The sequence below is a fragment of the Perognathus longimembris genome, chromosome 8, assembly GCF_023159225.1.
Source record: "Perognathus longimembris pacificus isolate PPM17 chromosome 8, ASM2315922v1, whole genome shotgun sequence".
Lineage (NCBI taxonomy): Eukaryota > Metazoa > Chordata > Mammalia > Rodentia > Heteromyidae > Perognathus > Perognathus longimembris.
Genome location: NC_063168.1, coordinates 62,206,917 through 62,230,311, shown reverse-complemented (window position 1 = coordinate 62,230,311; position 23,395 = coordinate 62,206,917). Strand labels below are relative to the sequence as shown.

The 23,395-nt window shown below is 40.3% G+C and overlaps 1 protein-coding gene across 3 annotated transcripts in view; it reads right to left on the bottom strand.

Moving 5' to 3' along the window:
- Dtnb (dystrobrevin beta) overlaps positions 1-23,395 on the bottom strand; it is a 195,113-nt gene that overhangs the window by 131,226 nt on the left and 40,492 nt on the right. For all 3 annotated transcript variants that reach the window (XM_048353293.1, XM_048353291.1, XM_048353292.1), the window contains 2 exons: positions 21,850-22,063; positions 8,192-8,277 (listed from right to left, as the gene is read on the bottom strand). In XM_048353293.1, coding sequence (XP_048209250.1) covers positions 8,192-8,277; positions 21,850-22,063 — 300 coding nt within the window. The remainder of the gene's footprint in view (positions 1-8,191; positions 8,278-21,849; positions 22,064-23,395) is intronic.

Here is a 23,395-nt window from a genome sequence, read left to right as displayed (position 1 = left end):
CGCAGCACAAAAAAAGGAGATATGCAGTTGTACTAAATTTGTATATTTGTTTACTAATGATATAGCTGTATACCTGTGAGAGAAAACATTTGACAAGATGTTTAAAATATTCCATTTAATGAGTTCCAAATAGAATTTTTTAAAAATCCATATACAGGGCTGGGAGTATGGCCGAGTGGCAAGAGTGCTTGCCTCCTACACATGAAGCTCTCAGTTCGATTCCCCAGCACCACATATATGGAAAATGGCCAGAGGGGGCGCTGTGGCTCAAGTGGCAGAGTGCTAGCCTTGAGCAAGAAGAGGCCAGTGACAGCGCTCAGGCCCTGAGTCCAAGGCCCAGGACTGGCCAAAAATAAAAAAAAAAAAATTAAAAAATAAAAATCCATATACATTCTCCTATTCCAAGATACTGTGACATGATAAAATTCTATTTTTACATAAAGACTGGCTGAGATGATGGAGGGAAGCCTCAAACACTACTACTATTTCTTAAGTCTTCATGCAGTGCTCTCATCTCCAGTTAGTTCCCTCCTTTTGCCCAGAGTTGGAGAAAATAAGAAAAATAACCAAAAGCTAAAAACAACTTGAGAAACAAATATGCCTTAATTATTTTTCAAACTACTATGCTTCTTTTAAAAAGAGTTCTTGCCTACTATGCATGAGGTCTTGGGTTCACCCAGAAGAACAGAAGCAACAGAAGAAAAAATGAAGACAGAAGGGGCTGGGAATATGACTGACCTAGTGGCAAGAGTGTTTGCCTCGTATACATGAAGCCCTGGGTTCGATTCCCCAGCACCACATATATAGAAAATGGCCAGAAGTGGCGCTGTGGCTCAAGTGGCAGAGTGCTAGCCTTGAGCAAAAAGAAGCCAGGGCCCTGAGTCCAAGCCCCAGGACTGGCAATAATAATAATAATAATAATAATAATAATAAAGACAGAAGTAGGTATGCTGACAATCAGATAACAGAATTGCTAGGAAGTTCTAAAAGAAATTTAAAGTTGTGCGGAAACAGGGCTTGGATGATGAAGTAGAAACAGGTTGGGGTCAGATTAGGATCACCAATGGAAGAGTGGGATTTGCAGGGTGAAACAGTTACGGGAACTGATAGAAACACAGGCCATGTAGGGACCAACATTCTGACTACGACAGATCACTTATACTGAGAATAAAGATTGAATAAGATTAGAAAGAAAATTTGGAAAAACTACAGCAATTTGGACATGGCTTGAAAACTTTTGTGTAGAAAACTAGATTTCAAAAAAATTGGAGTATTAATGATGGTGATTAAAAGAGGAAGAACGAGGGCTGGGGATATGGCCTAGTGGCAAGAGTGCTTGCCTCGTATACATGAGGCCCCGGGTTCGATTCCCCAGCACCACATATACAGAAAATGGCCAGAAGTGGCGCTGTGGCTCAAGTGGCAGAGTGCTAGCCTTGAGCAAGAAGAAGCCAGGGACAGTGCTCAGGCCCTGAGACCAAGCCCCAGGACTGGCCAAAAAAAAAAAAAGAGGAAGAACGGACCTAGAAAACCTTGTAAACAATCCCTGAATGTGGTGGTCTTAGCTGCAGTAGTGGCATATGACAGGTACTCAAATCCAAGATTTTCCAGTGCAAGGAGTTGCAGTGATGGCAAATGGGATTGAGGAAGAGAGAAATTTTTAAAAATAGGATTATTAAATTTCTACTTTAGGAAAATCCTGACAACCCCAAGTGAAAGATACCACACTTCATTTTCATCCAAAGTCATTTGGGTGAATCAGCACATTTTTAAGTGGAACTATCCTGAGAGCACGGAAATGTTACCACAAATGTGAATACTTGATGCTATGCACAGGAAGAGCCTAAGTGATTCGATTTTTTAATAGCTAGCTGCTGTTCTTGCAATAAAAGAAGACGATCATCCATTAAATGTGAATGAAAACAAAGGGTCAGTATGGGATGTGGCAGACACTTCAAGGCACCCACTCCGTACCTCTGCCTCCATCTCCAAGTGAACCCTGACTACTAGTCAGAGTGGTACTGTGTCCTCTTCAAGAATGACTTCCTAACCTCATTTGCACTTTGTAGCTCTGAGTAGACTGATGGAAAACCATCTGCTTTCTTATAGAGGCAGTTCTTTGCCCTCTCTGCTGGGAAGGAGTGCATAAGGCCTGCGACAGAAGAGTGTCAGCTTGTGATCCTAAGGAAAAAAGCTAGAGAGCAGAGCAGCAAGCCAGGAACTGGAGTCTTTGACAATATCCTTAGGTCACCATACCAACTTGCCACTTACCAGCCTTTGGACTTACTTTTTACATGAGAAAATAAATCTCAATATCTTTAAGCCTCTATTAGTCATGTTTTCTGCTGCTACTTGATCACAAACAGGTAATGGAAGTACTCCGGACCAGAAACTTTAGCTACCAAGTGCATAAACATACAAATACATGACTTCATAATCACAAAAACATACGTGTGCAAACACACATCAACAATCTACCACTAACTCAAAGTAAAAGTGAGTGAGTGACAGGCTAGCTAGGGGGTGACATAACTAACCAACCCCATCCACAAAAAAAAGCCACTATTTTCAAGTATACCTGAATGACACTGCCATATATAATATAGTATAATATATATGGTTGTATATGTATATATGGCTGGTTTTCTTTGGGGGGTTTTGTTGTTGCTGTTATATCCTTTACCCTTGAACCAGGCCCCTAGACCTTTTTGCTTTGGTTATGTTTCAGATAGGGACTTAAATTTTTGCCTAGATAGGTCTGGACTTTATACTTCTGGTCTTACATGCCTCCACGCCTAACTTACTAAGATGGGGTCTTCACTCCCTCTCATTTCTCTCACCAGTGACTGAAGTCCAGCACGCTGCTTGACACAGACCATGTGGTGGGGGAGTGAGGCCTAACACAATTGCACCCACTCAGCTTCCTGCAGATGCTCTGGGTGACAGATGTGGAAAAAGGGCCCCTAGAGCCTTGGCTTTGCAGGGACAGCACCCAGACCCTGAGATCAAGCCCCATAACTGACCAAAAGGTTACTATAATTAAATTGGCTCAGACTGTTAAAAAAAACAACACTTTCATTTAGTAAGAGAAATATTTTACATCAAAATTTAAAAGTTTAATGAAGAAACTTGTTACTTCTTAAGGTACTAGTCTTTTGTTAAATGTGTTTCTCTGATCTAAAAGAAAACGGCAAAAATGACTGCTAATTTTTAATCTTAAATGAAGCATAATAAATAATCTAAGTGTGATATATACATGTAAGATCTAAACAAAGAAGTACATGAGACAATCAAATTTAATGAAAAAAAAATTTTTTTAAACCTAAGACTGGGCTGGGAATATGGCCTAGTGGTAAAGTGCTCACCTTGTATGCATGAAGCCCTGGGTTCCTCAACACCACATAAATAGAAAAGGCCAGAGGTGGCACTGTGGCTCAAGTGGCAGAGTGCTAGCCTTGAGCAAAAAAAAAAGAAGCCAGGGACAGTGCTCAGGCCCTGAGTTCAAGCCCTGGGACTGGCAAAAAAAAAAAAAAAACAACAACAACCCTAAGACTGGAAGTGGTAAAATACTTGCCAAACATGTTCAGGGCACTAGGTTCTGTCTCTAACATGGAGGAAAAAAAATATTAGTCCTCTAATTAAAGCCCCATACCCTTCCGATATTGTTTCCCAGATCATGATTCATTTTCCCTCAATTCTCTTGCTACTTATACATCTCTGAAAGAAGGTATGCCAATTCTCCAACAGCATCCAAATTGAAAGACAGGCCTTTCTCCCCTGTGGAACCCCCAAAATGTAACCTCCTTAAATGTAACTGTGCAGACAATTTCTAATCCTTTGTGTTATGGACAATATAATGCTACTTACCTATCATCATCATGTTTGGATTTTTTTGTGTGTATGTACTGGGGCTTGAACTCAGGGCCAGGGTACTCTCCCTTAGCTTTTTGTTTCTGCCAGTCCTGGGGCTTGAACTCAGGGCCTGGGTGCTGTTCCTGAGCTCTTTTGCTCAAGGCTAACACTCTACCACTTTAAGCCATAGCTCTACTTCTGGTTTTTTCAGTTGTTCACTAAAGATAAGAGTCTCATAGGGACTTTTCTGCTTAGGCTGCCTTCGAACTGCTCAGATCTCAGCCTCTTGAGTAGCTAGGATTACAGGTGTGGAAGAAACATGGATAGAGGTGTGACTTGGTGGTAAAGTGCCTGCCTAGCAAGAGGAAGGCCTGAGTTAAAACGCCAGTATCCTCCCTCCTCAAAACAAGAAAAGAGGAAGGAAGGAAGGAAGGAAGGAAGGAAGGAAGGAAGGAAGGAGGGAGGGAGGGAGGGAGGGAGGGAGGGAGGGAGGGAGGGAGGGAGGGAGGGAGGGAGGGAGGGAGGGAAGGAAGGAAGGAAGGAAGGAAGGAAGGAAGGAAGGAAGGAAGGAAGGAAGGAAGGAAAGACAGAGAGAGAAAGAAAGAAAAAGGGAGTGAAGAAATGAGGAAAGGAAGGGAAAGAAGGAAAAAAATAAAACAACTCTCAAATGCTGTCAAGGATTCAATAAAAAGGAACTCCTATTCACTGCTGGTAGAAATGTGAATTAGTCCAGCCATTATGAAAATCAGTATGGCAGGTCCTCAAAAAACTAAAAATAGACCTATCATAAAATCCAGCCATATCACTCCTGAGCACATACCCAAAGGAATATATGTGAGCACACAGGAGAGATACTTGCACAGCCATGTTTACTGCAGCAATATGCACAATAGCAAAAGTTATGGAATCAGCCTCAATGCCCATCAACACATGAATGGATAAAGGTTGTAGTATATACACAATGTGTTTCATTCAGCCATAAGGAAGAGTGAAATTATGTCATTTATAGAAAAATGGAACTGGAAATCAGTATGTTTTAAATCAAATAAGCCAGACTCAGAAAGACCCAGAAACATCTTCTCTCTTAAATGTGAACCTATATTAAGAAAATAAAAGGAGGGGGAAGGATGGCTGGAGATGCAACTTAAATTGTAGAACACCTGCGTAGGAAGCACAAGGCCCTAATATTTAAAAAAAAAAAAAAAAAAAAAAAAAAAAGAACAGAACAGAACAGAACAAAAAATGGGACCACTTGGGAAGTAGAAGACCAGTGGAGTTGGGCAATGATCAGTACTGGGCAGGGGCAAAGAGAATCAAAGTACATTAAATGCATGTATGAAAAAGTAAAAATGGGGACTGGGAATATGGCCTATAGTGCAAGAGTGCTTGCCTCCAACACATGAAGCTCTCGGTTCGATTCCCCAGCACCACATATATGGAAAACAGCCAGAAGGGGCGCTGTGGCTCAGGTGGCAGAGTGCTAGCCTTGAGCGGGAAGAAGCCAGGGACAGTGCTCAGACCCTGAGTCCAAGGCCCAGGACTGGCAAAAAAAAAAAGAAAGAAAAAGTAAAAATGAAACCCATTAAATGTTGTTTTAAGTAGATTAAACCATGTTTAAAATGATACACATGGTGCTTAGTGATGAGAGACTCTGGCCATCAGTTTTTGTTTTTGTTTTTGTTTTTGGCCAGTCCTGGGCCTTGGACTCAGGGCCTGAGCACTGTCCCTGGCTTCTTCCCGCTCAAGGCTAGCACTCTGCCACTTGAGCCACAGCGCCACTTCTGGCCGTTTTCTGTATATGTGGTGCTGGGGAATTGAACCCAGGGCCTCATGTATACGAGGCAAGCTCTCTCGCCACTAGGCCATATCCCCAGCCCTGATGAGAGACTCTGGACAGTCATATCCCATCCGTCCATGTACAAGTGCAGTGGTCTAGCATCCCTAACACCTGACATCTCCTAATTTGCCTTGGCATGTATACTTTTGTGCCACTTCAAGAAGTTCAAATCTTTGTTTAAAAAACAAACAAACTACGATCAGAAGCTAGAGTACTTGCCTAGGATTCTTCAAGCCCTGTGATGCCTAGTACCAAAGTCACTGCAAACAACAACTGCAGTCACTTGGACACTTTCCATGTCTTGCATATTAGAAGTTCCACCTTTTTACTCAACAATTACAGAGAGCTGTAGTCATTTAGTACTTAACTGATAATTACTATTTGGCAAATTTTTAAGTACTCATTGTATGCTGTGTGAGCACACAATGTGAGTAAATGTTTAACATATTTAATAACAGAAACTTAGGACTCCTAAGTCATCTCAAATATGCAATTATAGAACCCATTTCCAACTATTTTTGGCCACACTCTCCATTGATCGACTATAAAGATGGTATATAGATTTTAAATCTGCATCATCATCATTAAAAATAGACAAAATTCCAACTTTTTGTACCAAAATAAAACATAATTTCATCTGTATTAAATTATCTTCTTCAGAAAAACACCATACTACACTAGAAAAAGATGAAAGAATATTTTGAAATAATGTAGGGGGAGGAACTTCAGTATTTTAAGTAAAACCATAATTTGATGTTACTACATTGCAGCTGATTTTGAAATGAAAATAAATAAGACAACAGCTAACCAAATATTTGACCAAAGATATTTCTTCAGAATGTCTAAGTCTAATCTAGTGAGCAATCTGCATTTCCAATTTTCAATGACATGGGTGACATGTACAGGAAGCAAATGTCTATAGGAAATAATCTTGCCCCCAAACTTGACTATGATTGAGCCTCTCTACTTCTCAGTTAAAGGAGGAAAAAGTAGTACACAAAGGAACAACATAAGGAAGCCATCATCAAACTCTAGCCTACAGGAAATGCTGCAGGATGGACAGCTCAACTCCTCAAAAGCGAATATCTACACATCTTGACTGGGCGCTGATGGCTCACACTTGTAATCCTAACTATTCAGGAGGTTGAGATCTAAGGATCGCAGTTCAAAGCCAGCCTGGGTAGGAAAGGCCATGATAATCTTATCTCCAATAACCACCAGAAAAGCCAGAAGTGGGGTTGTGGCTCAAATGGTAGAGTGCTAGCCTTGAGCTGAAGAGCTCAGGGACAGTGCTCAGGCCCAGAGTTCAAGCCCCACAACTGACAAAAAAATATATTTTTTTAACATCTCATTAAAACCCATAACTTCAGTTCTATTTCCCTGAAATCTGACACCCAATATCTTACTCTCTGGGGACTATGTCAGGCATCTGAACATCACAGTATAATCACGTGTGTCTCTTGATACAGTGTAAGCATAGCGGAAAATGAGAAACAATTTATCCACTAGGGCTGGCCCTGAATTTAGATTAAATCCCAGCTCTGCTTCCTCTATAAAATGAAGAAATGACATCAGCTGCTTATAAGGATTTTCAAGATTCTACCAGAGAATATATGTAATACATCCAGTATAATGCTTACCCTAGGGGCTGGGAATATGGCCTAGTGGCAAGAGAGCTTGCCTCATATACATCGATTCCCCAGCACCACATATATAGAAAACGGCCAGAAGTGGCGAGGTGGCTCAAGTGGCAGAGTGCTAGCCTTAAGCAAAAAGAAGCCAAGGACAGTGCTCAGGCCCTGAGTTCAAGCCCCAGGACTGGCAAAAAAAAAAAATGCTTACCCTACCTTGAGTAGTCAGTATTGAGTAAACAAACAAAAAACACATAAGCAGAAAAATTAAATGGTTGTGAACTTCCTCATCTTTGACTTCATCTAACCATCCTCCATAGTACGTAGTGAATAGCAATATGCCAAAGTGGCCAAACAGAAATGATAATAACAACAAAAACTAAAGGAAAATTAAAACAACAAAATAGACTATCAACTTATGTCTGAGTCTGCCTCTAAGTACAGGAAGAGTTTAATCATAGCAAATATTACCTGACAATGAATGGAATTAAGAAAAAGACTAAACTTGACGAACCTGGCAAAAGCAATTAAGCTAATTTTCCAACTAAATGCTCCATGTATAATCATCTTCAAGCACATGTTAATAATATGATAAATATTGTTAGAGTATTTTCAAAATGTCAACATCATTACTGAACCTCTTCAGGGCTCTCATTTAAATTAAGTCAGCCAACAGCAGGTGGCGTAACTCACACAGTCATAGCCAGCTGCAGCAAAGGCAGTGTAGGAAGACACCCCCACCCCCACCCCACCCCACCCCAAACCAAAAGAGCTCAATAGACCATCATCCAAAATTCTCAAAGCATTAGTTTAAAAATGTTTTGAAAGACTTAATCTGAAAACATTTTTCAAAAAATATGGATATACTTACATCTTAATTTGTCCAGCATTTTTCCACCACACATGGTTGCTAACATAGCTTTAACTGAAAATACGGTCAACTTGCCTCGGCCCTCACTGCAAAATAAATATTAGAAATAATTGCTATCTGGAACCACAAAGCAGTCAAATGTATCACCCAAGCCATTCCTCTTATATTTTGCAACAATACCACATTTGTAACCCTGGATTTTTTTTTTCCATTGCAGAATTACGACTTCACCCTTGCTAGAGGAAAGACATTAGTTTTAGCTAATTTGATAAACCATAGGTAACATGATTTCTATTGGCTTGGAGGCAGAAGCCAAATGAATGGACCTGAATTAAGTTTCCTATCAACTAAACCCATTAAATCCACAGCAGAAGTGTTTTGGTGGAGTTTTATTGTTGTTGTTTATTTGTTTGCTCGTTGTCTTCTGGTTAGTTTGTAGTACTGGAAATGGAACCCCACCCCACCCCACCCCCACCTCACTAGGCTAGGCCAGCACTGTACTACTTCAACTATACACCAGCCCTTTTGTATCATATACAAGGATCTTCATTCTGGATGCCTCAAACTTCACAGTGCTTCTGTCTCCACCTCCAACTAGCTGGGACCACCAGTGTGTACCATCACGCCTGGCAAAGTATTTATAAGTACTCAAAATTGAGGAGTGCCAGGTGTCAGTGACTCATGCCTGAAATCCCAGCTACTCAGGAGGCTGAGATCTGAGGATCATGGTTCAAAGCCAACATGGGCAGGAAAGTGTCCATGAAACTCTTGTCTCCAATTAACCACTGGAAAATCAGAAGTGGCACTGTGGTTCAAGTGGTAGAAGACTCGCCTTGAGCTGAAGAACTCAGGGATAGTGCCCAGGCCCCAGGTTCAAGTCCCACCACCAAAAAAAAAAAAAAAATGAGGAGTCACCTGGTGCGAATATGATTCAGAATCCTTATATCTTGATATAAGGATTTCCCCCCCAAGGATATATATCAAGGATATATATGTGTGTGTGTGTGTATATATATATATATACACACACACACACATATATATACACACACACATATATATGGATACATAATATCAAGATATTATAGTAATTACTATCTAGAACCAAAAAAGCAATCAAATTTGAAACCCAAAGATTAAAAAACTAGTAAAATGATTTAGGATATTATATCAAGCTTTGAAGGATATATTAAGAACATTATAACAAGTTTGGTATGTACTAACAATAGAGTGTTCGGTGCTATAGAGACTTCATAATATAGCCAGGAGCTGGTGGCTCACGCTTGCAATCCTAGCTACTCAGGTGGCTGAGATCTGGAAGATTACAGTTTGAAGCCAGCCCAAGCAGAAAAATCCACAAGACTCCACCTTCAGTTAGCTAGCAAAAATCAGGACTGGAGGGGCTGGGGATATGGCCTAGTGGCAAGAGTGCTTGCCTCATATACATGAGGCCCTGGGTTCAATTCCCTAGCACCACATATACAGAAAATGGCCAGAAGTGGCGCTGTGGCTCAAGTGGCAGAGTGCTAGCCTTGAGCAAAAAGAAGCCAGGGACAGTGTTCAGGCCCTGAGTCCAAGCCCCAGGACTGGCCAAAAAAAAAAAAAAAATCAGGACTGGAGGCATGTCTCAAGTAGTAGAGTATCATTTGAGCAAGAAAGCCCAATGAGAGTGCAAGGCCTGGAGAGTTTCTAAGACATTCATTATCTGTGCTTTTCCTGTTAACCTTTATGTCATGCTGTCAGTGTTTATTCTAGAGAGCTTAATCATGTCTGTCATGCCTGTCACCTTCTCAGATACCACTGGAACTAGTGAAAAAGAAGGGACAGTAATGTTAATGCTTTTTCTTATGAACTAGAAAGACAAAAGATATGCTACACACCAGCTGAACCTAGATGACATTGCCAAATCTCCCTGCCTCCCTCCTTTCAGCTATGCCCAGATCTCAATGTAGGTAAAAACCGTACTAGCTGGTTGTTAACACTACCATACATATGTAAGTTAACCATGCGTCTGTGTGCTTGTTTATAAAGCTGTGCTTATAAAGTTTCAGAGTAACTTAAGAGAATATTTATGTATAACTTTGCAAAGGAAGCTACACTATTTTGGTTTTGAAAAGCAAATATCATCCCATTCATATTCACTTACGGCCCTCATAGCATACAGACTAGCCCTGTATCTCAGGAAGATGATGGGCTACAAGCCAGAAGATTCTCAATAACAAAACTGCCACATGTACCAATTCTTTGTACACTTAAAATTTTAACTATTGCTATTTCCCTGCATCTATCAATAGCATACCAGGGAAACCCTGAATCTGCTAAAGTTGAAATAGTTTGTAAGTATGTATATAAATATATGTGTGTATAATTTCTAGATTGTTTTTGAAAAATAAAGACAATGTTCTACATATAAGGCAATATGGCACCTGGGAATGATGAGAAATATTTCATGTCAAATACGTACCACATTTACATGAGAAAAGTCAACAACTAAAATATCATTAATTACATTAAGGAGAGTGGATTGGAAAAATGGTGCAGTACCATTTGTGGGTAAAAGTCAAGCCAGAGGCAGAAGCACTAGTAAGGGTTCTGAGGATTTTGTACCCACAATGCTGAGGCAGTCTGGAGGAAACACACACCTGGGAGGTGTTTGCAGAAAGAATGCCTCCTTCAGAACTGCTGACTCTAAGGTAGTTGGTACCAATGGTTTTGATACCAAAAGAAAGGAAAAAAAAATTTTTTAAACCGGCTCTGCCCAGAGCTGGCAGGGTGTGCCAGGGATGTCCTGAGGCTATGAAGAACACAGAGTTCTTGCTAAATATTTTCCCCAACATACATTGCCTCAAAATACTGTGTTAGTAATGTGGCAACATTCAGCATAGGTGCCTGGAATTTTTGTTTAGGTGTGTTTATTTTTTCTTAATTAAATTTTATTGACAAGGTGTTGTGCAAAGGGGATACAGTTACATAACAAGGCAGTGAATACATTTCTTGTGATATCTTACACCCTCACTTTTCTTTCCCTTCCCTAGATCAGGCAGGCATATATACAATATCCAGTGTACCAAAATCATATACAGTAGCCACATAGGGTATGCAACAGGAAATTCACCTAGAACTTTAAAGATAACGTCAACAGTAGAATCCTCCTATGTCCTTCTCTTGGAGTTGTTTTTGCTTGTCCTCGTCTTATATGATCATGTGTACATAGCTGTTGAGCTATTGTGATCCACTGAGAGGTCTATTTTTTACCTTTATATGTTTAGTAGTTGTTTGATTTTAGATACATAATGTAAAGTCACTGACCAAACATGTGGGAATACCATTTGAAAAGAAGTTTGTTGTTTCATAGACCTGGTCTCTACTGTCCCCCAACCCCCCAAATAAAAAAACAACAGTCATATATCAAGGAAACCATGCCCCTTTGTTCTCTGTGTTCTAGGCTTATCTCACTCAACATTATTTGTTCAAGTTCTGACCATTTCCCTGCGAATACCAATATTTTATCATTTCTAATCGCTATGTAGTATTCCATTGTGTATAGGTACCACATATTTTGGATCCGTTCATCTGTAGAGGGACATCTGGGTTGTTTCCATATTTTGGCTATTGTGAATTGTGCAGCGATAAACATGGATGTGCAAATGTCTTTGATATCTTGAGACCTGTTGTTTAGGACAGATGTCTAGGAGTGGTATGGCTGGGTCATAGGGTATGTCTATGCTGAACTTTTTGAGGAACCTCCATACTGTTCTCCAAAGTGGTTGTACTAATTTGCATTCCCACCAGCAGTGGAGAAGGGTTCCTCTTTCCCCGCATTACCTCCAGCATTTTTTGCTGCCTGAGTTCAGAGTATAGGCCATTCTAACTGGGATGAGGTGGCATCTCAGGGTTGTTTTTATTTGCATTTCCTTTACTGCCAGGGAGGTTGAACATTTCCTCATATGTTTCTTTGCCATTTTTATTTCTTCTCCTGTGAAGTCTCTCTTTAGCTCCATTTAATAATTGGTTTACTGGGTTTGGAGGGGGTACGTTTTTTAGTTCTCTGTAGATGATGGATATTAGGCCTTTGTTGCTGTGCTGGTGAAGATCCTTTCCCATATGGATGGCTGTCTTTCTAGTTAGTGGCTATGTCTTTAGCTGTGCAGAAACTTTTTATTTTGTAGTAGTCCCATTTGTCAAGTCTCTCCCCTATCTGTTGTGCCCCTGGGAGAAAGGAATTATTATTTTTTTTAAAAAATTCTGACAAAAAAAGTAAGTCTCAGTGTGTCTGGAGTTATTTCAACAGACTAAACAAAAGAACTGTAGAAAGACAATTATTTCCTTCTTTTTATGCTAACTGAGCCCTGATCAATGGAGACAACACATTACCTACGTGTGGAAAAAGTTGCTAAGCCAGAGTTAGAAAACTTTTATTCTTTCCCCCAAACAACGTTCCCACTTAAGACACCTAAATGATGTCAAATGTGCACATTCAAGGATTGGTTATTTCACGTCTTGCACTATTCAAAACATTCTTGTCTGCTAGTCGAAGACTGACTATGATACTGTAAAAAAGAAATGACAAATAATATATGAAAGTTCTATTAAAGAAAAATTAAGTTAAAAAAGAAAACAAGATAATGAACAAAATAACTGTTAGAATGCTTCCTAGCAATTATGTTTAAAAAGAAGGGAAAAGTTGTATTCTCATATTTATTTGGATATGCACAAACCAGCTGCAAAAAGAAAGATGTGAGTAAATAACAGCATTGCCTCCAGGGGCTGGGAATATGGCCTAGTGGCAAGAGTGCTTGCCTTGTATACATGAAGCCCTGAGTTCGATTCCCCAGCACCACATATATAGAAAAGGCCAGAAGTGGCACTGTGGCTCAAGTGGCAAGAGTGCTAGCCTTGAGCAAAAAGAAGCCAGTGACGGTGCTCAGATCCTGAGTTAAAGGCCCAGAACTGGTCAAAAAGAAAAATTCCTCCTGAACTGGGTATAGCTCAGTGATAAGAATGCTTGCCTAGCATTCATGAGAACCTTGGTTGGATCCCCAGTACCTCAAAAAACAAAACCAAAAACTCAAAAACAGCATTGCCTCCAATGGAGGCAGCCTAAGGAGAGAAGTAAGGCTAGAGCTTTTCACTTTATAAATCTTATACTAGAATATAAGGCTCTCATCAAAGCATCCAACTTAAGACCCTAGAGGGGAAACTATGAATAAGAACAAAAATCAATAAAATTAACAAAATAACCAAAAACTGATTCTTTGGGTGGATGGTTAATACTGATAAATCTCTAGTTACACTAAGTAAAAGGGGGGAAAAGACAGAAAATACATAATTAAGTCAGGTGCTTATAGCTTAGGTACTCTTAGCTACTCAGGAAGCTGAGATCAGAGGATCACAAAGCCACCCCAGACAAGAAAGTTTTTTGAGACTCTTATCTTCAATTAACTAGCAAAAACCTGGAAGGAACAAAAGTTTGGAAGTAGAGCTACAGCTCAAGTGGTAGAGCACCAACCTTGAGCAAAAGAAGCTCAGAGAGTTCAAGACGCAAGAGCAGTGAAAGAAAGGAAAAGGAAAAGAAAAAGGAAAGGAAAGGAAAGAGGAGAGAAAAGGGGAAAGGCGAAGAGAAAGAGAGAATACAATAGAGGCTGGCTCACACTTGTAATCCCAGCTACTTGGGAGGTGGAGATCAGGAGGATTTGGTTTAAGAACAAATCTGGCAAAAAGAGAGATCCTCAACTCAACAAACATGATGATTGGTACCTGAGCTTCACCTGTCATCTTAGCTACTCAAGAAGCGGAGTCTAATTTTCAAATATAGAAGAACGGATATAAATCTCGACTAACATGGCCTTTACATTGATAAAAATCTTAAACATCTGCATGCTAAAAGCTATAAACCACTAGTGAAAGTAATCAAAGAAGATTTACAGGTACACCATGTTCATTGCTGTTAAAATGTCAACAATATCAACTCTCCCTAAACTGATCAAAATCCTGCCGTGACTCAATGCAATCTGGAGAGGAAATGGGGTGAGCAGGGGACAGGGATGAGGGACAGTTCCTCTGCCCTCTCACTCTAGCACCAAATGGGTGGAGGTGCTGTCTCCCCTCCCATCGGCCATTCCACAGCAGGTACTTGCTAGATGTCCTGATTCAATTCATTTGTGACACTACCTGAAGATGGAAGGTATCAGGTCCCTCAGGCTGAAGGCCTCTGGCCCCCCTACCCACTTCAGAAGCCACACTTCTGACTACACAGTCTACTAAATCAGAGCTTTCCAGAACTCCCTTCCCATGAGTCTGATTAATTTACAGATCTCAGAGACTCACTTATATTTGCCTGTTTATTCATAAAGGACTTTTCACAAAGGACACAGATGAACAGCTGGATGAAAGAGATGCACAGGCTGAGGTATGTGGGAAAGGGCCAGGAGCTTCCATGCCTTCTGCAGGTGTGCCAGCTACCCAGAAACTCTCCACACTCAGTTATTTCAGGTTTTGTGAAAGCTTCATTATGTAGGCACGATTGACTGAATGCCTGGCAAATACCTTCAGCCCCTCTCAAATCCCAAGGGTTGGGACTCAAAGTTTCAACTCTAATTCATGGTGACTCCCTTAGCAACCAGGCCCCATCCTGAAGTATCCAGGAACCTACCAAGAATCACCCATTTAGAGCAAAGGAGGCTTCTATCTCCCAAGAAATTCTGAGGGATTTAGGAGCTAAGTCAGACAGTCTTATGATTCAGAAAATTAGCTCTCCTCTCTGCCAGTGTGCGCTCTCAGATACGCTCTAAGTGTCATAGAGTTATGAAATGGCAGTGGGAAACCCAAGAAGGAAAAATAACCCCATGTAAGTTGAAAGAGTTGTAAATGCTGATTAAAAAAAAAGTGATGAAATATTTGAGAACTAAAGATCATAATGAATATGAGGGAGATGAATTTACAGACCAGAAATGCTGAGTCTTCAGGTTTAAGAATCTGTAAGTATGTAACTGTACATCCCAAGGATGGGATCTAAACTTAAGACTTTAATTATGAACCAATTTTCTACACTTACTCTGCATACCATCATGAACAACAGTTTCTACTATCGAAAGGCCTAGTCACTTCAAAAGGAAATAAGAACACAAGTGAAAATGTATGCAAAATGAAAAACAGACAGTTCAAAGACAATTAAAGATACTTATTTTATTTTAAGGTCTAAATATAATTTGTCATAAAGAACCAACAAAATGAGTAAAGGGGTGCTTTTTTGTTTGTTTTTGTTTTTGCCAGTCCTGGGGCTTGAAGTCAGGGCCCAAGCACTGTCCCTGGCTTCTTTGTGCTCAAAGCTAGCACTCTACCACTTGAACCACAGCATTACTTCTGGCTTTTTCTGTTTATGTGGTGTTGAGGAATCAAACCCAGGGCTTCATGCATGCTAGGCAAGCACTCTACCACTAGGCCACATTCCCAGCCCCAAGGGGTGGGTATTCTTAAAATCTTACTTTATTAGATCATGTGATTTTTTTTACTTTTCTCTCTCCATTATTTGCCCCATAAGCCAAAGTTTAGCACTGAATTCTTGGCTGTAGATCCTTCTCTTGGCATTGAAACCCCTCAGTCTACTTTAAGCATAACTGCAGTTTGCTGTACAGTTAACTGGCCCCAAACATAGCACGAGAAAAAACTGTTTATTCACTTTTCTAATGCTTCTTTAGAGCTCCAGCCTTCTTCCTTAGGGACACACAAAGAAAACTGCAGTAAACTTAGCTAATACCCCACAATTTGATTCTTTTGTCTTCGAAGAATTCATTCTTGACCCCTCCCACCAGACATCTGAAATTATCTAATATATGTTGGTCAAGTGACATTTCAAACTGAACCTTTAACTGCCTCTAGCCAAGACAGATTCAATGTCACAAACACTCATGTTTTACTACTCCCAAAGTCAAGTACAAGTTCCTAGAGGAACCAATTTTCTTCAAGCAAGATTTAGAAAAGGTTATTTTCTTAACCTGGCTTTACCAAAAATAATCTCACTTAAAAATCTGGCCTATCCAATCTGCAGAGTTGACTAGCAGGTAAAATACAACACAATGGGTATCTGTGGCTCATGCCTGTAATCCTAGCTACTCAAGAGGCTAATATCTAAAGATCACGGTTCAAAGTTAGACAGGGCAGAAAAGTACATATGACTCTTATCTCCAATTAACCACCAAAAAGGCTAGACTTGGAGTCATAACTCAAATGACAGAGCACTAACTAGCCTTAAGCACAGGGACAGTTCCCAGACCAACATCAAGCCTCAAGACCTGCATAATTAAAAAAAAAAAAAAAAGTAAGGGGAGGAGGAATGGGAGAAAATGAAGGAGAAGATTAACACTGTCCATAAAGAAATCTACACATGCTGGGCACCAGTGGCTCACACCTGAAATCCTAGTTACTCAGGAGCCAGAGATCTGAGGGTTGTGGTTCAAAGCCAGCCTGGGCAGGAAAATCTGTGAAACTCTTATCTCCAATTAACCACCAGGAAACTGGAAGTGGTGCTGTGGCTCAAGTGGTAGATCACTAGCCTTGAACTTAAGAGCTCAGGGACAGCACCCAGGCCCAGAGTTCAAGCCCCACAACCAAAAATAAGAAATGTACTCTTTACCTGACTTACATAACTGTAATCCCTCAGTACATCACCTTTACAGTTGTTGTTGTGTTTTTTTTTAAGTAACACAATGAACAGTGATACTAAATGAAAGGATGAACCAGGTAATATTTGTTGAGAATAATGGAGGAAATAAACTTGCTATTTGAACCCCACCCATAGATGCCCTGCAGGGCACACATCTTCCCCACAAGCAGCAAGACTGCTTCCCATGTTTCATTTCCACAGACCTATCATTTTACAAACTGACAATAAACTATGCACAAGACTGCTAAAGATGGTCCTTATTACCCAACCCTGTGAAAACACCCTCTTAGCTCCACGCCAAGCTAAGCAGACAGTGAGTCACTGTGAATAGACACTGTGAAGCCCTAATTCACAGGTGGGTACCTGCGCCAACTGACAGGGAAGTACTTACTCATTTCGGAGAAATGAAGTTGGCCTATCTTTTGCTACTCAAACTAATCTACATAACTTTACTTGGCTATCCCAGGCCCAATAAAGGTTTGATATTCTGGATGCAGAGGTGTAGGTCAAGTGGTAGAGTGCTAACCTTGAGCTGAAAAAGTCAAGCAAGATTGGAAGTCCCTGAGTTCAGTGGCCCCATTACACACGTGTGCGTGCCTGCACACACACACACACACACACACACACACACACAGTTTGTGATTCAAATAAACACAAGACTATGGGGGACATTTTTCACTTAAGAAAACAAGCTGTTTCTACATCATTAGCAAACAAATGTAGATGTTGCCAGCCATACATGAATACTTCTATGAAAATAGAGTTCCACTTTAAAAACACTGTTACCAGACCAATTATCACATGTTGCTACCAGGAATAAGAGCATTTCTCTTCGGTTTTCCAAAACAGATTCTTCCAATTAATCTTAATTTATGAAACTTCACAGGAAATGGATTATGCAATAATCAACTGCAAATCGACAATCTACTTGGCAAAAATGTCCAGCAGTTTAATCAAGTAAAATCAACTCAGAATATTTAGTTTTATTACAATCAGAATGCCTGCTGTTTCCCCTCTCAACCTTACAGACATTCATTAAGAATTCAGTGCTGTACTCATTAAGGAATTCAAAGAAATATAAAGTACAGCCTCTGTTCTCACAGACTTCCAGTCTTATTATTTATAGACTCCTGGAGCAGTTCAGAACATTATACAACTGAAAGACAAAATAACAACACAGACAAGATCTGTGGGTCATCAAAGGGATGAAAATGGTCCTGATGATAAGACGTCTGGTTACTACACAGATAAAAATGTAAAGGGGAACCTTGAGAGAGATAAAAGATTTGAACAGAGGAAGAAAAAGGAGACTGGGTAATCCTAGGCAGTAGGGCAGGGGTGGGGATAGGGGAAAGGGAAATGCAAAGGGAGAAATGGACATGTCATACTGGAAAAACAGAAGGGCCTAGAGGGGCTTACTTAGAGCTAGGTGTGAACAGAGCTAAGGACTGGCACAGTCAGGCCCACTGAGAAGAAGGCGCTTAATTGACAAACCACAGGGAGCCTTTGAAGGTTCCAGCAGCAGGAAGTTACTTGCTGAGAGGAGTGACTTAATCAGACTACAGTAGAATTGAAGAATTAAACAGGAGTTTCTCCAGACTCCTAACTACTTCTCCCTTTGGTCTCAGGGAGAAGGGAGGAGTCAAGAAAAGACCAACAGACTTGGAAAAATTATTTCTCTTGTCATTTCTTAACTACAACAAAAATCTTGCCAGGCTCCAGTGGCTCACACCTCTACATCCTAGCTACTCAGGAGACTGAGATCTAAGGATTAGCGTTCAAAGCCAGCCCAGACAGGAAAGTCCATGAGACTATTATCCCCAATTAACTACCAAAAAGCCAGAAGTGGGCTGGGGCTCAAGTGGTAGAGCACTAGCACTGAGCAAAAAAAAGCTCAGAGACAGCACCCAGATCCTGAACAAGTCCCAGTACTAGGACAAAATAATGAAAGAAAAGATCATTACTAATATTTGAAGTATTTAACAACAAAATGCTCTCTAATTTTCAAAAACAAAATTCTGATGACCAGATCTTTTCCTTTTTGCCCATTTTTAAATTTCTAGAAAGCTAGACAAGTTCCTATTATATGCGGATTTCAAGATTAATAAAGACATGACAATATATTCTGGACATGACCATATATTCTGGCATCCATGTCAAAGTTTTAAAGATACAGACTTGAAAATCACCAAACCCACCCAATGAGGTCCTGCACCCCTTACTGTGAGTTTGCTCCTCTGGTTCTTTAGTGTGCTTATCAACTCAGATGCCTTCATCTGACTGTGCAGCTAATTCTCTTCGTCTCTTCTTGTATGTTTTCTCTACACACACCCTAGGACATCTGTGCAACTTCTGCTCCTGGATCTGGTCTCTCTATTCTCCCTCCCACCAGCTTTCCACTCCTCCTTCTCCTTCATTCTCTAGCCATATGTTGTGGAATGGATGGGGGTTTTTGTTGTTAGTTTTTTGTTGGTCCTGGGGCTTGAACTCAGGGCCTGGGTGCTGTCCTTGAGCTTCTTTTGCTCAGGCCTAGTTCTCTACCACCTGAGCTACAGTGCCACTTCCAGCTTTTTCTGAATAGTTTATTGGAGATGAGTCTCATAGACTTTCCTGCCTGGGCTGACTTGGAACTGCAATTCTCAGACTCCTGAGAAGCTAGGATTACAGATGTGAACCACCAGCTCTTGGCTTCATCTGGATGTTTGGTTTTTTTTGGTTTTGTTTCGTTTTGTTTTCTGCCAGTCTTGGTCTCTTGCTTCTTTTTGCTCAAGGCTAGCACTCTACCTCTTGAGCCACAGAGCCACTTCCGGCTTTTTCTATTTATGTGGAGCTAGGCAAGCACTCTACCACTAAGCCACATTCCCAGCCCCCGTTCTGGATGTTTTTGTACCCTCAAAATTTTTATGTTAAATCCTAACGTCGAGGTGATGGGATAAGGAATCCTCATTAATAAGAACAGTACTCTTATAAGAGAGAGCTGAGAGACCTTTTGGGCCTCCCACCCTGTATAGCAAAGTGTTGTCTGTGAGCCAAATAGGCCAAACACACATTCACTTCATGCTATTTTGTTACAGAAGCCCAAGTGGACTACAGCACTACAGTATTTAACTTATTTGGTGTGATTATTGAATATAAGTTGTTTTTTTCCCTTTTTTGAACGTAACTTTTTAATTCCTGTTTATCATGTTTTAGTCGCATAGTTTTTATTTTTGACTTTAACAATTGTTTCCTTTTTTTTCCCCTCCCTTTTTTGGAAGCACTGGGGATTGAATTCAGGGCCTCATGCTTACAAACCAGTCATGCTGCTACTTGAAGTACACCTCTACCTCCTTTTTGCAATGGGTATTTTCAAGGAAGGATACTGTTTTATGCCTAGGCTGCCATCATCCAACTTGTTCTTTCCCATATTACTGGGGATGACAGGCACACACTTCTGTGACCAGCCATTGACTGAGCTGGAGTCTTCTTATGCATTTCTTTTTTGTGTGTCTAGTCCTGGGATTTGAACTCGCCTACACACTCTCCCAGAGCTTATTTTGTTGCTCAAGGCTTCCACTCGAGCCACAGCGCCACTTCCAGTTTTCTTGTGGTTTGAGTATGGACTTTCTTGACCAAGCTGGCTTCCAACTGCCATCCTCAGATCTCAAGCCTTTTGAGTGGCTAGGATTACAGGCATAAGCCACCAGCACCTGGCTTACAATGAGTCTTCATAAATGTTACTTCTTTCAACATTCTCACTTATCTCTCCAACACAGCTCAATTTTGTCACTAATTCTCATACTTTTCACTACTATATAACTACTAGCATTTTACAAATATATGAACTCATACATTTTTTTTCTTCTCTGTAGAGAGAAAAGCGAGAAATTAATCCATTCAGACCAAATGGCCAACAAAAGAGAAGGTATCAGAAATGAATTCTTAGTTCCCAGAACACAGCTATTATCCTCAATGCTTCTATCCTTTTTGGGTTCACTTGGTTTATTTTTTTACAATACTAACTCATGATGACAAATAAAATTATTTCCATTTTGATTTGAAGTACATTTAAATAGTTTTCTTCTCCTGTTGTAAGATCTACCAGACAATGTTCTTCATTAAAGGATTTTAAGAGAGGTTCCTTGGGGATAGGAGGGAAAAACTGGGAGAGAGGGAGGGAAGGGTGACAATGTCCAAAAAGAAATGCATTCTTTACCTGACATCACCTTTATAATAACAATTGAAAAATACTTTATGTTTCTCTCGTATTCCCTTACTGTGGTTGTACCCTTGCTATCACTGTATCTCATCTGAGTACTCTGGATACTGCATATACGTGTATTAGAACTAGGGAAAGGAAAGGGAATATCAAAATCGAGAGACAAAGGATAAAAAGACAAATGGTACCAAAAGCAATACTTACATGTCCATTTGGTGTAAACCCACTGTACAACTCATGGGGGGGAGGGGGAAGGGGAGGGGGGAAATGAGGGAGGAGGTAACAAGTGGAACAAGAAATGTACTCACTGTCTTACATACGAAACTATAACCCCTCTGTACTTCACTTTGACAATAAAGAAAACAAAAAAAAAAAACTTTAAGTTATTAAAAAAGAGAGGTTGCTAAAAGTTCATAAAGAGAAAACAAATGCTGTAGTCCAAAGGCCTGCATGCTCTAATGCTACCAAATAATGAAAGGTTAGACTTAAATTTTATCTAAAAAGCTTCTAATCACATTCAAAACTTAGACGAATTCCACTGGAAAGAGAACAGCTTTAGTAAGTTACTATAACTTAGCCAAGCATCATTTCTGAGGCACTGTGATTATCCAGAATGCCACAGAGCTTAAACATGTGACACGCCCATGACAGTCACTGCTGACCAGTCTCTGGAGAAAGGACTAAAGCCGAGTAATTTGTTTTAGCACTGGCTCTAGGTTGACCACCTAAGCAGAGCATATGAGAGAACAGTGAAGAGATGGGTATCCTGAACCTGAAGTGAGAATGGGAGGTACTGGCCTGTCATACGCAGCAATCATGAAGTTGAGGAGGAGGCTGATGGACTGCTCCACGCTGATTTGGTGAGTAGAAGGAAGGCGCTTGTTCAACTGGTAGTAAATGGAGGAGATGACAGTTTCAAGGCGGGACACACTGATCTCGGTGGTATGGTCCAGTGTATTAAGGCCATTGTCTCGGAAGGCTTCAATCATGTTCCAGATATCAACAAGATGAACTATAACACAAAGAAAATAAGCTATAAATAAGTTTAAAGTACGGCATACAACTGAACAACTAAATTTACCAACAAGTAAATACATTTAACGTAAAGAAAGGCTTTCCATAGAACTCATTAGGCGCTGGGTTCAATCTTCAGCACTGCAAAATGGATGGATGAATAGGCAGATAGCTAGATATGACAACAGACAGGGAGAGAGACAGAAAGATAGATAGATGGGTGTGGTGGATCACATGTGGAATTTTAAACAAATAGTAAAGTAATGATGCTGGTCACTGGAACAGTGTGAAATTGGTACAAGGACACACAAACAGACCCAGGGAACACACAAGGGTCATGGGCAAGTCCCCCACCTATGAACACTACCAAGAACAGTTTTGCACTTTTCTCATCAATATGAGAGGATTCTTTGGTAGCAAAAGAGAAAGAGAGAGAGAGAGAGAGAATACTTTTAGTGAACAGAGTAAAGACAATGGAACACAGAGATGGATCAAAATGAAGGTTAAGTCCTCCATATATTGTATAGCCACATGCAAAAATCTACTTCAGGTAGATTGCAGAATCACATGAGAAACATCAAAAATTAAAAATTTTAGAACAATACATTTTTTGCTTTACATTCCTAATATCACTAGCATATAGTTTAGGCTCCCAGCACTCCATATATAAAACCACTGTCTCCCAAGAATTAAGGGAAGATTATAAAAACAAGAGTTGCCCTGGCAGTGGTTTTCAAACATTTTGGCCACAACCCACAGAAATGTATTTAAATCATCACACACACGCATGACTACACGCATGTACATGCATGTGAATGTGTGTTATAAACATGTATACATATGCACAGATGTAGTTATAATAAAGTTCCACAAAAAACACTTTTGTTAACCACATAGGTTCCATTTCAATACTCTCTTCTCTTGTGTTACATGCTTGAGATTATGGCTACAGCCCACCAAAATGATCTCATGAAGTATTAGTGGATCGTAACCCATAATTTGAAAAGTAATGCTTTAGGAAATCATGAAGAAAGACATAATTTCAACCTACAGTGACATGATAAACTCTTTTGGAGAGAATTTTAAGCTAGAGAACTTTAAAGCCTGAAAGCCTGAAAGAAGTCAGAGATGTAAAGGTATGTTCACATTACTTGTTTACAATAAATAACAAAACGGAGTCTCCGAGTGTGGTTTTTCAATTCTGTGTGCATGTACGTGCATGTGCGCACCAGTACTGAGACTTGAACAAGGGCCTACACATTATCCATGAGCTTTTTCCACTCAAGGCGGGCACTGGCTCCTCTACTTGAGCCAAAGTTCCACTTCTTCC